The 13,438-nt window shown below is 44.7% G+C and overlaps 1 protein-coding gene across 3 annotated transcripts in view; it reads left to right on the forward strand.

Moving 5' to 3' along the window:
- Window positions 1–10: 10 nt before the first annotated feature.
- Shark (SH2 ankyrin repeat kinase) overlaps window positions 11–13,438 on the forward strand; it is a 54,767-nt gene continuing 41,339 nt past the window's right edge. Inside the window, exons 1-6 of one of the 3 annotated variants that reach the window (XM_075679809.1) lie at window positions 11–262; window positions 415–546; window positions 7,838–7,990; window positions 9,674–9,823; window positions 12,293–12,308; window positions 12,375–12,558. In XM_075679809.1, the coding sequence (XP_075535924.1) occupies window positions 226–262; window positions 415–546; window positions 7,838–7,990; window positions 9,674–9,823; window positions 12,293–12,308; window positions 12,375–12,558 (672 nt within the window). In that variant the 5' untranslated portion in view covers window positions 11–225. Of the gene's footprint in view, window positions 263–414; window positions 547–7,837; window positions 7,991–9,673; window positions 9,824–12,292; window positions 12,309–12,374; window positions 12,559–13,438 lie in introns of those variants that run through there. The other 2 variants (XM_075679810.1, XM_075679811.1) reach the window with 2 other exon arrangements.

The following is a 13,438-nucleotide window of genomic DNA, read 5'->3' on the forward strand; positions in this document are numbered from 1 at the left end:
GACACTCACCGATATCCGGTTGTAGCTACCGAATGAATCCGTGTACTGGCACTGCTCGAGTGCGGCGTGTCATCTGCTTGCCGGACACGGGGCAGGCAAGCCGTACAAACCACCCTGTTGCATGACTCAAGAGGAACTGACTCGTGTATTAGATCGGGACGAGCATGGTTTCTTTTCTGATCGTCCCACCGATGTCCCTTGGATGACTGCCTTGCGATCGTCGAAATGGATGTGCACGAAATGCAGCCGGAACCGCTAGCAAGTAAGTGCGGTAACGCTGCGGTAGGACCTTGGATTTTGTGTTGGCATGTATGAATACGCTCGTGCGCGATCGTGACATTTTCGCGACGCTGCTGGCCGAACAACTCGACTGTCACGCATGCTGTTTAACATCTGTGTTGTCATCCATTGCAGGAAGCATCTACTCGGTGTCCGACCGTGACACAAGCACGTCCGAAAGACTTGCTGCCCAGACGCCAGATGCCTGCGAATGGTTTCATGCTACTCTTGATCGCGCTAGTGCCGAAAGGCTGCTCCTACCGCAAGGCATGTTTTCATTTCTATTTGTTTTCTTTGTCTTGGCTTCCACATCTCTCGTAGCTGAGGCCTATCGAGAGAAGTTTGCGTTGAAAAATGCTCGTCAGTTTCGCCACTAGTGCATGTCACTCAAGAAAAATGTTATTTTGCTCTTCTCGAGTCCAGTTCTTGTTGAGTATTCAAATACTCTAGTGACAAGATGTTATGCACACCAGTCAGTATTTGATGTCTTATGTTCTCCAGAGAATGATCAGTATAGTCAGTATACCCCTGCCACACGGGCACAGAAAATGACATTAACTGGCTAATGCCTTAAACTTTAATGTCATTCGCGGGGTGCCACACGGACATGCTTAATGGCATTAAAGCTTAATGCCATTCGCGACGTAGTGCTTTCTCATAACTTATTTAGTGGCAACGTGAGTTCAGAACTACATCCATTAATGGAATGAACACAGGAAGTAGGCGTGCACATAGTGTACTGGTTTTATATCAACATTTTTCCAATCAAGCCATTGATGTTTTAGCATTACTCAGTACTTCTGAAGACTTCTCAAGCTGTCCAAACTTTTGTTAGTTTTACAAGAGAAGTTTGAGCAAGCTCGCAGTCATTGAGTGTTGAAGATGGTATTAAACAGACCACAGACCAGATATTTTTACTCTCGTACCTGTATTTAGAGCAAGCATACTTAACCTTGACCCAAGTCACTATCTGTTGATGCAGCTCGTATGGGGACTGCGGGTTTAATGATGGGGCAGGTGATAACAAAGCCATGATGAACAAACACTGGCAGAAATTATGCAAGAGGAACAGGCGGGAGGACTATTTTGGTCATTTGTTATGCCAGTTCTCATAGTCCCGGAAAAGGTGGCTGCCACTTACAAGCACTGCAAATTACGGTCTGCATAGTTGGAAAATAAAAGTTTCATCACGTTCACATTGTCAATGCCAGTGACAAGAAAAATTCAACTCAAGGAGTCAGAGTCAGAAAGAGACACCAACAAGACAGATATGACAGGATGCTGCTACTAGGTTCCCAGTGTGTACCACCTCGACCTGCTTGCGATTGTTCTGTATTGTACAAGTTGCCATATATGGAAGAGTCACAAGGGTGAGTTGGTCACTGAACGCCTTTAGAAAAGAACACAACAGCATGAAGGACCTGAGGGACAAGAAAAGCAGACAATGTGAGTGCTGTACTCGCAACTAAAGGATTTATTACAACATGGCATTCATAAACTGTACTTTGTCGTGTCATGCAACGCAGTGGCACTTTGGCTGATGTACAAGGCAAAATCTTTATGAGTGCAATACACCTTGACTGCTTTCCAAGTTATTGTTATTCCTAACAACAGTTATTTCATGAAAAAGGCCATTGCAGCGGCACGTTTTACATTGTTTTGCCAGAATTTTTTTTTATGTGGAATGCACTCATTCAGACAGCACCCTCTTTACCCACAGTACACTTGATAAGTGAACCACTCCTATTAAATCACCTCCATCTGGCTCTTATTCTGGAAGGCCACCTCAAGTCTGTTAACTAGCTTGCACATTCTAATTAGTTTGTACTTCACAGAAGAACTGCACAAATGCTGTATCTCAAATTAACTTTCTTTGGTTCAGGGGTCTCCAAACTATTTGGCTGGAGTGCCACATTCTAGATTTTAAAGAGCATCGAGGGTCGGATGGTATTCATTGAACCTATGCAGAATTTTCTGGATGCGCCCTCGTAACTAAATACTGAAATAAAATATGTTTTATTTTTGTCATTTCTTCTGGAGATGCATAAATATCTTCATGGAAGCATACATACAGGTGCATAGAAATACAAATAGAAAATGCACATTTTTACTTGTGCAATTAACAGCACAGATACAAGCAAAGCAAATGTATGATAAGATAATATTGTACTCGCTCACTGGAGGACAAGAAAAGTATGGCTAAGGAAAGTAGTGCAGCTGATCCCTCTGTTGTACTATTTCACTGAAATCAGTTTGCAAGCTTGAGGAACAAACTGGGTGGAGGCTCGAGTGTTCATCAGAGGAGCTAGATTTACATTTAGATTTGTCGGACAGCATCTATTTATGTCACTTTCTTTCTGCATGAAATGCCTTTATTTTTCCTCTGAGGCTGAAGAAATGTGAAGAAACCTGGTGCACCGCAGTGTAATGGTGCATGTCTTAGCTTTAACCTCTTTAAGGAAATCATGAAACCGGAAATTATTCAGCCCATTCAAACTGATATAGTTCACAGCTGAAACACATGCATAGCGTGCTTGCTGAATGAGCATGCAGCGCAGGAATGTGGGCTTTGAAAACCCACCTGCCTTGGTAGCTTTGGTGATTTACCCACTCAGGCCTCATTTTACCCCAGACATGTATTTTTCCTAATTTCAGTTTGTTCCTCTCCACACTATACTCAAGGAATATTGTTCATAATTCCTTGAAGAGGTCTTCCCTCCCCTACTATTCCAGGCGTGCTATGCGTCCAAGATCTAGTGTAGCTGCCTCCGCTGCGAGAAAGTGCTGCAAAGGGCCAGTTGCCATTAACCGCCCAGTCATAAGTAGCGAATCAGTCGAAGGCTCTCTGCTAGCCACATTCAGCGTGTGGATTGGGGGTCGGAGACTTCTGCTCACTAGGTACAGCCAACTAATGGGTACCCAGTGGCTGTACCCAGCCACTGGGTAAAGCCAACTAATAGAAAAATTAGTATAACAGGGACATTTCTTTGTCATATAGGTGGCTTATGTAATTAGGTGGCTGCGCATTTATACATAAAAAATAAGTTTGTGGGCCTTTATGCCATATTTCAGCAATGCTCTGCGGCAGAATACTGACTTTGTTTTCTCCTTAAAAGTGAACTATAATGTGCATATAGGGTGACCACACACTTTCTTGCTTTCTTTTTATTGTTTCCTGTCTTCATTCGCTTACTTTAGCCTTCACATACAAAGGCATCTACTATGCATTTCCAAATCACCCAGTCAAATGCAATACTTACCTAAGTGAGTTTAAAAGCTTGAGAATGAGGCTTTGCTGTACTACAAACTTCTCTTAAGTAGCAAAATCCAATTTCTGGACAAAGCTTCACAAGTGCTGGTGCTACAACCAGCTTTTAAATCACCACTAAGAACACTCTCAATCGGTCAAAAAAGGTATTGATGTTGCTTGTATAGGCTTGCCACCAAAGAAGTGCTGTCATTGCTTTGCCACTCTTGGTTTTTCACAACTACTAAGACAACTTCATGAAGCTGGTTTTCCAAAATCCTTAGTTGTCTCAGCATGCAATGTGCTTATTACATGTTCATTGCAATTCGTGTCACAGGTCGGTTATAATGGGTATTCTCCCTGTGCAGCTGTGCAGAGCTTTCCTGTAGTGCGCAAGCAACATCGTGATGAAAAATTAACTGAGGGAAACAATTCTTGCTGCTTCTGATTGGAAGCAGTGTGCCATCAACTCTCTAGAGCTTGAGAATATTGTAGAGTAGCGAGACTCACTTGCGGGTCATGATTCATAGGAATCGGGACCTTTAAAGGTGCAGCCATAGTGAATGTGCCATGCAAATGGAGGCTGAATGCTAGAGCAGGGAAAAAAAAGCTTGCACAGCAATAAGGTATGCAAAAATGTAGACAGACAACCAGACACAATAAGTAAAATGTCACTATAATAATGCTGAACGGACAGCCGAAATTACTTAACCAGTGCCTGTGTTCCTGGCTGACATTGCTCTCTGGGGGGTTGCAATGAGTTAGCACTAGATAAGCTGAAGCTGATGCAAAAGCCTTCACCGCACTGCCGAAAGACTGTGAAATATTTTCTGCTCCATCATCATCAATGAAATGAGGGCTTACAGATGTTACGAACATTTCGTGAATGTGCTGGAAGAAAGTTGCAGGTCTCTGATTTCATGTAACGCTCAACACTGTACACGAGTGGATGTTTCCAAACAACAAGAAAGAAAATATTTCCTTATGCTGGCAGCCTGGCAATGAGCGTCATATGAAATCAAGCTTGAAGCACTCCGCCAGCATGTTAATGATATGCTGACAAGCTAAGCAGTCATGGAGAACATGAGAACAGAGGTTGTATTGTGTAATGAGCCACTTCATTTTCTATTCACATCGTTCATCACAGAAAGATTCTAGTAATAATGGTGGTACAGCTTCGTCTGAGCCAGTGCAGCGTCCAAAAAATTAGAAGCAGAATTAATTGTTGTAAAATACAATCCCAGGACAGGAGAGATCCCTTGACTGTGGATGTTGTGGGGATGCGCGACTCTCACACGTCCCCTGATAAGTTGTTTTCCCGCATAGCTCCCATCACCCGTAATCTGGCTTCGCCGCATGGCCTCATGCCCGTGGCAGTCGGTCTAGTTGAAGCGCAGTATGAGAGATGGCGCGAGTGTTGCTGTGCTAACGCCACCTAATGGCAGGGTTACTTGGGCACGGAAAGGAGAAGGCGCTTCCTCTTTGGTTCGGGTTCGGCAAGCAGCACGGACGTTCCGCACGTGCTCCAATCCATGCTTCTGCGAGACCGTCTCGCAAGAGCTCATTTGAACGCGCCACCGTTCACGTGAATGACCAGGCGTTGGTGTCCAGCATGTGGCGAACATATTCGTTCGTTATCCGGTCGCGGTGAGTCGGACTTCCTAGATTTGTCGCGCGCCCATCGGCATGTTTTGTGGATAGCAACTCGGCTAGCAGGCATTGATCTATGAAAGGTGCAATAAATGCCCTTGTAATTGTTTGCACTACTGTGTTGTCGTTCCTTTGTCCCAAGAGCACAAGTGAGAACCCCACAATTTGCAGCAGTTTATAGCAGTTGCGCTTAGGCAATGCAGTTTGTACTGAAGCATCCTTCCCCCTTACATCGAAAGTGACATGCTCTGTTGTTTGAATCTCATTATGGCATACCCAACCTTTGACCAAGTGTCACAAAAGTATGTGCAATCAAAGTGCATGCCACGTATCACCCAAGCTAGCAAAGCAGCCTCATGTCCCATGACAGTTTTGACGGAGGGAGAGAGCGCATACCCCACAGACAACCAACCCGATCAACGACAACTACAAGCTTCAAAGAGAGAGAGCAGGCATGCCTAAACACCCTCTCAGGCCTCAACACACAGCGAGAAGAGAGAGAGTGAGAGGGGGACAGCCCGAACTTGCGCCGATGGATGAGTCACTGTGGATGCGGCTAAATATGCGAGAAATCTCTAGATTGCCAGGTTTTGTTCATGCTATGTGAGAACAACTCTATCGGAAAGTTCGAGAAACGCCGGCGGAGGCTATAAAAGCACCATGCTGGAATCTGAAGAGATCAGAACGTGCCGGTGAAGAGATGTGATGCGTAGACTGACTGTCTGCAGAAGCAAGGGATTCCCCGCGGTAGAGTCTATTCCCAACCCTTCCTTTTCCTCATGGGAGGCCACTCTTCGGGCCACTTGCTCGGATGACCAGCTCTGGCTGGTGGACTGTGCTTGCCTAGAGATGTCGGCCAGGGGGCTCCCGGACGTCTAAGGGCCCAACCACATTTAAATAGATCCAATAAAGCTTTATCCACCCATCCGTCCATCCCTGACAAGCTGGTCGACGAGTTTCTCAAACGTCTGCATTTTCGGAAGAAGTTCCTTCTTCGAGATTTGCCACGAGCTATGCCAAGGATGTCTGGCTCAAGACCAACACGGGTGAATATGAGTGGACACTTGGTGCTCCTATTCATTCTGTAATGTCTATGTTTAACTCTTAGTGCTTGTCGTTAATTACTTTCAAGAGTTTTGTTAATACCCATCTGAATAGCATTGTGATGTACCTAGCTGAAGTGCATGTGTAAACGTAACTGCCTTATTTGAAAAATATATTTTGTTGAGTTTCGAAAACTCTGGGCTCTGTCTCAGTTTTTGGACCACAACCGGTGTTTGCTGGCACACCAGAAGGCCTCTTTTTAATTGTTCGACCCGCCGTGGTTACTTAGTGGCTATGGTGTTGGGCAGCTAAGCATGAGGTCACGGGATCGAATCCCGGCCATGGCGGCCGCATTTCGATGCGGGCGAAATTCGAAAACACCCATGTACTTAGATTTAGGTGCTCATTAAAGAACCCCAGGTGGTCCGAATTTCCGGAGTCCCCACTACGGCATGCCTCATAATCAGAAAGTGGTTTCGGCATGTAAAACCCCATAATTTTTAATTTAATTGTTTGTGCTTTCGTGGGGTTATTTTTGGAGGCTGATAAGTCAGCTTTGGAATTTGGCTCGTCATTGGTGCCTCGTTCACAAGGTGTGTGACACCAAGGTGCGGTGTGTTGTGTGCACGGCACGCAGGAAAGTGCTGGAGTCCGTGAGGTTGGTACAATGAGCTGACAAGGCAGCAGCGGTAAATTGCAGGCATAGCAGCCGACTCAGCAGTGAGGCTGGTTTGATGACAGCCTTACAGGAGTGTTAAACTGCTTCATCAGATGGGGCACTAGGATTGTTTATACCCATTTATAGAAAATATTTGCCTAGCAAAACTTCATATACATGAGTTTCCATGGGAAATTCAAGGGGAATTATAACTACCATGTTATATGGCACAGAAGAACAGGATATTGCCTTGATAATTTTGTTAAATTACAAAACAAAGGGAAGCTATGTATAGCTGGTGTGTCTCATACATCTCTAATGGTGAATTCTTCGGAGGAGCTGACCGACTCTGCAAGCAAGCACCTCTGGTGTAGAGCAACATGTCTTAATCTGCGATTGGAGCACAGATTAAGATTAAGGAACATTGCCGGAGTATGGTGTGAGAGCAGGGGTGCTCTGTTGGATCCAGTATTGCCCAGGATACCTTGCATGTAGTCAGCGCAAGTAAAACATCCTGCCAAATGCCCGTTCTTAAGCAGCGGCTTCAGCATCGGTATTTGTGTTTCGTTCGAACTTCGCATGTATCAGCACTCACCCCCTCACTGTCATTGGAACATACTTGTTTCAAGAAGAGCAGAAAAAGTTGTGCCGCCTCCACCATTAGAATTCATCATAACTATCAGTGGTGGCCTGTTACCTGCATGTCAGGTGCTTGTACGCAATCATATTTATGATTTCTTGAGTCACCACAAATGCATTAGATGAGTTTCTCGCTGCCTTCTACTTAAGATGTCAATTTAATCTTTTACACTTAAGAGTAAAATGACTAGCCACAGCAAAAGCAAGAGAAGAAAGTGATATTTGTTGAGGAAGATGTGTGCATCTGCTTTTTCTGATTCTCCACAAGTCGTGCACTGCTGCTTTGCGCTTAGCCAAGGTGTACGTCTTTTCACATGCAGGAGAGGATGGCCTGTTTCTAGTACGTCCGAGTGGGTCGTCACCGGGAGATTTTGCACTGAGTGTGGCGGAGGGAGGCCAGGTGCTCCACCTTCAAGTGCACAGACACCGGGAAGATGCCTTCTTCAGCGTAAACGGGGGCCCTGTTGTGCATGGTACGTGGTTTCTCTCTCCACATTTGGTCACTTTGCTTGGCTGTTTACATCACTTTCAGCACACAGGTTGTTTGCATGAATAGACTAGATTATCCAGGCACAAAACCAATTAAATTTGTAACAAAAACACTAAAATCATTCTAAGCTCAAAGAGTTGGAGTTTTAACTCTGATACAAGGTATGAAGCACCGCAGTGATATAAGAAACACTCGAATGGAGCAACTGCCAGCCTTGGTCACCAGGCTAAACCCGCCTGTTATGTACAACCCACCACCTTTACTGCCACCTATTTTCAGTACTTCCTGTGTACTGGGTAGCCATAACAAATATATGAGAGTTTGATTTCAATACAGGTGAAGATATACAGAAACATAACACTGACATCATTGGTTAGCACTGATCAATAAAATCAGCCTGTCTAGTGAAAGACAAATTTTTCTGAATGCACTAGGTGCTGTCCTGCCTCCTGCCAAGCAAGTTCAACATCTCTTCTGTTCCGCAATTTGTGCAATACAGTATTATTAGCCATGGTAGAAGCATGAAGGCCAGACTTCTCTTATCCAGAATGTACCCCATTGGCATTAGCTACGCTTAAATATGGCATGGACAGCAGCAAGTTCCCAGGAACAGCATATGTATGCTGCCTTGCCCAGCATATTGTGAGCGGTTTGTGAATTTACCCAAACATCATCCTTATGTACCTGAAGTGTAGTGAGGAGTGTACCGAAGTGTTGGAAGTTGGAGGCACAGGCAGGGGTCAGATTGGTTAAGAGCCTTAGATGGCTGCAATTGGTATACAGTGAAACACTTGGCTTTTGCTGCTAAAAATCCCTCATGGTCATGTTGTGTGGGTACAAATATTATTGAGATACTTTTGTGCTTGATTCTGTGCAAGAACTAACTGCAGGGCAGTTAGTTCTTGGCTGCTACTGAACTGCCACTTACTCCTCTGTGTTTCTTTATTGCTCCCTGAATTTCTAAGAAATTCCAAAAACCCAGAGGGACACTAAAGCATTTGTAGACAGTTGTGCTTCTAAGACATAGACTCTTACCATTGTATGAAACACTTGATGCACAGTTGTAGTGCTACAGGCACCATGAATTGCCTGTGCAATGGCAAGTCCATTGGCGGGTCATAAAGCCAGAAGGTCAACCCCTTGCAATAAATAAGCATGTTTAGAAAGCAAAAATAACCTATGCAATAACCTATGCAGAATTGGCTATGCAAGAACGAAGGCCTGCGCTGCCAATTATGGGTTCATTGGCTAAATTTCTAAATGAGCTTATTTCTTATTTCCTTTGCCAATGCATGTGCATGCATGCATATGTACATGTGTGCACAAACACCTGCACCATGAAATTTTTTGGTCATACTTGTATCCAGAGGTTGTGTGCTGTGCTGTGGGACATCAAAATCAGTTAAATTAATCAACGTCTGGAGGCTGATGAAGGAAAATAACAGCTAGCAGGTGCAGATAGCTGGCGAGTCACTTTAAAAATGAGAGCAGCCTTTGAGCTGCATCGCAGCGCATGGACTTTGCAAGGCGCTGGCTTGTCTTACAGCCCCTCCCCTCTATAGACCTTTTCTCAATACATATGTTCAAGCACGATATTCAGAATGTCTAACATAAGCGTTGAGGAGTGAGGAGACTACATGACAGAGTGACTGTGTTTGGATGGCAGGGCTGGAGGAGCTGGTGCACCAGGGCAGCCAAGAAGGTGGGGCACCTTGGGGGCAACCCTTAGGGCGTCCCTGCCCGGGAGGAGGGCCACCTCCACCTGATACACGACGCCATGGCCGTACCAATCTGCTGCACCGGGCTACCAGGCAAGGTGAGTCAGACGTCTTTTTCATACATTACTTTGAACATGCAGAGTTCAGGCTCTTTAAAATTTGACTTGTTGTTGAGGCGCATCTCCCCAGTGATTGCACGAGCCATGCGAATACATACCAGGAAGCTGAGGTTTCTTCCAAGCTTGCACTGCATTTGTTGGCAAAATTATTATTCACAGTTTTTCACGAGCTGCATTAGAGTGGCATTGCACGATAGTAGGACAGGAGGCTTCCTGCATCTGACTGCTTCACTGACCTCAATGAAGTATCCTTTTTCATTGTCAAACTGGCTGTGCAGTGCGACCAAGCAGTGCACTGCGTCTTTCTATTTGTTTGTGTGTCACACTATGATCAGAATTGCTTTGAAATGAGAAACTTACTAATTGTATAATATAATTTGCTACGATACAACCTCAAGGTATATCTGGTGCCACGGTCCATGCTCGTTTCCTAAAGAGCTCTGTGACTCGATGTAAATGCTGAGTTATAAAAGGCTGACTTGTATTGGATGTGACTTGGCCTAAAATATAGTTGTGGCTTTATGTATAGAAAGTAAATAATACTGAAAATGTAAATTTGAAACTGGCACACAATGAGTGCAGACCATCTCTGTTATTCCTCCAAATTTAGCAACCTAAATGTAGCACTGTTGATATTAGATATCATCTCTACACTCAATCATGACTGTGTATGTTTCAACAAGAACTTAATGAACACTGTTTGGGTGTCTATCGTGGGCAATACAGTTTTAGTGTCTGCAACAGCGAAACACCTTCCCACCCTTAGTCACTGACCACTTCCTCCCAATTCTTCTAATGCATTCATGTTCAGGTAGTAAATGAACATTGGTAACCGCAGTTTCAAGACAGGACGGGAGAAAACATCGACGCAAATGACAAGTGATACTCGCAACTTATTTTTATTGTGAACATTTTGTTTATTTATTTCCACAGCAGAACAAGATTGCGCAAGCACACTGTTCATCATGCCACAAAGGCATCATATCACAGAGCATACAGATTACAGTGTCCTTTCTAAAAACTGTTTTTCTTTGCTACGCAATACAACAGGCGCATCGCTAATACAGGCACTCCCTTTCTTTCTGATATGTTAGGCTTCCATGATTTCCCTGGCCAAAGCATTCCCAAATCCAAACACTAGAAAGAATTGGCTTACAGGGACAGGACCTACAATGCATAGGCAAATGAAATGAAGCTTCATTAGATACAGATCACTCGTGTTGCTGTTCCCAATCATTGATGCATTGGCCAGTTTGTCCAGTATAAACATTTCCCCAAGTAAGCAGAATGTCATATACAATGCCACAGTGCACGTGACATAGGGCATGGCATGCTTCTTTCACCAGGTGGGTTTCCTAGGAAGTCACGAAATACGTGGGCACAACCCAGCAAGTTTTTGTGGCCCAGAAGAAACAATAGGCACATTGTACCGTTTTGCCACATTCTTCAGGTTGTGAATTTGCCACATTCTTCAACCCTGTGAATGTAGGGCACCACTTCGGGCCATTTAGTTCATAGAACCAGCTGAGGCTTTTTCCTGCTATTCAGTTTTTGAAGGAGGGCCTCGGGCACAGCTGTCAAAATAGTGCAAGGGAAACCAGCCATCTGTAGGCACTCAATCTGGCAATTAAAGCTATCCTGAGCCAAATGAGCACAAAACTTTGCCAGCATGACTTCGCCACAAACTTGCTGGATTGTGCCCACGCATTTTGGGACCTACAAGGAAACCCACCTGTGGAACGAAGCATGCCAAGCCCTACATGACATGCGCCATTGGTGCTATGTACGAGATTCCACTTACTTGCAAAAAGGTTTATATCGGACAAACCGGCTGATGTGTCAATGATCAGGCACGGGAACACGAGCAATCTGTAGCTAATGAAGCTTCATTCATCTGCCTGTGCATTGTAGGTCCTGTCCCTGTAAGCCAATTCTTTCCTATATTCGGATTCTAGGCAGGAGTGGGAATGCTTTGGCCAGGGAAATCACAGAAGCATATCATATTAGAAAGGAAGAGAGCGCTTATGTTAGCAATGCATCGGTTGTATTGCATAGCAAAGAAAAGCAGTTTTTAGAAAGGATGCTGTAATCTGTACGCTCTGTGATGTGACGCAATTGTGCCTTGATGGACAGTGCACTTGTGCGATCTTGTTCTGCTGAGTATATAAGTAGGCAAAATGTTCACAATAAAAATTAGTAGGAAGTATCGCTTGTCCCGTGCATCGATGTCTTCTCTGTGCCGTCTTGAAAGTGCACTTGCCGGTATTAATTTATTAGCATGAACCAACTAGCTCAGCAACAAAGATAGATTATGAGCTAGCTCCTCACAAACTAGGCCTGCTACAGGCATGCACATTGTCACTTATGCAACGTTTTCTGTTTCTTGCTTTTAAGACACGTTGCATCTCTTGCACTTACACCCATTTCTCTCTCCTTTTTCCCTCTGAGCCACCTCTGGGATTTGGTAAGTAGCTGCATGGTTGGCATCTTAAGTGGCTGTGGTGCTGATCCCCCATCTTTTGACTGGTAGGCGACCTGGTGGTGGTGAACGAGCTGCTGCGAGTTGGCTATGCGACCGAGGCCAAGGACGAACAAGGCCGCACAGCCGTGCACCTGGCGTGCCTTGCTGGACACACCGAACTTCTGGCGGCCCTGCTGGCGGCTGGTGCAGCTCCATCTGGTCCCGACATCTGTGGCCGGCATCCTTTGCATGTGTGTGTGCCACACTAACACTCAGATAGTTGACCACAAGCTGTGCAATACTAAATTTAAGTGTCTTTTCACCTGTTGATCTGGTGAAAATGTTTAATCATGAATTAGCATTTCTTGAGCACTTATGCATCAGGCAATTTTTGCACGGACCAAGACGAATGGAGGATTTATAGGCAAAGCCAGGAGTGCTGGCGATATTACAACAGGATAGGTGTTATGGATTGGGCTTGTTTTTGTGATATAGATGTAAAAAACGAGCACCGTGGTACATCTTGTGCTACAGCGCCAGGCTTTGAAACAAAATGCAGTACTTCCCAATGACATCTTTCTTCTGTACAGTCCATCTGTACTCTGTTTCAGTAGTTCCGTGCAGCAGAGCCAAGGCTACATGAACTGTGAGCGCAGATTCTTGCGCAGCAAGATGTCGTGCCACAGTTCGGAAACCGTTGGACAACTCAATGAGCTTGACAAGTGGTCTTGTCAGCAGGTGTTTGCTTAGAAGCTTCTCTGCAGGTCACAGGACGGTTTATGGTGCGATCTTGCCCCGTTAATTAATAACATATTTATTGAGGCTATATGATAGAGTTCTCTGCTTATCCGAATGAAAACATGCAGAGGACAAAAAAGTTAACGCAATGCTGCCATACATACATCAGTTTGCATTTAAAAAGTACTAACAATTCATTTATTTGTCAGTGGCTAAATTTATGTGTGTAGTCGGTGCAGCCACAACACCACAGAGGACTGGGTAGTGCTTCATCCTTCGCAAAAATTCCATCCACAGAGTTGCTTGTGTGGTATCATTCGAAGCTGCTCTTTACACAGAATGAATGAACAAATTCGGTTGAACATGCTTGGAGCAGTGCGGAAGGAGTGCGGTAG

This window comes from Dermacentor variabilis, chromosome 2 (genome assembly GCF_050947875.1).
Source record: "Dermacentor variabilis isolate Ectoservices chromosome 2, ASM5094787v1, whole genome shotgun sequence".
NCBI classification, from domain to species: Eukaryota; Metazoa; Arthropoda; class Arachnida; order Ixodida; family Ixodidae; genus Dermacentor; species Dermacentor variabilis.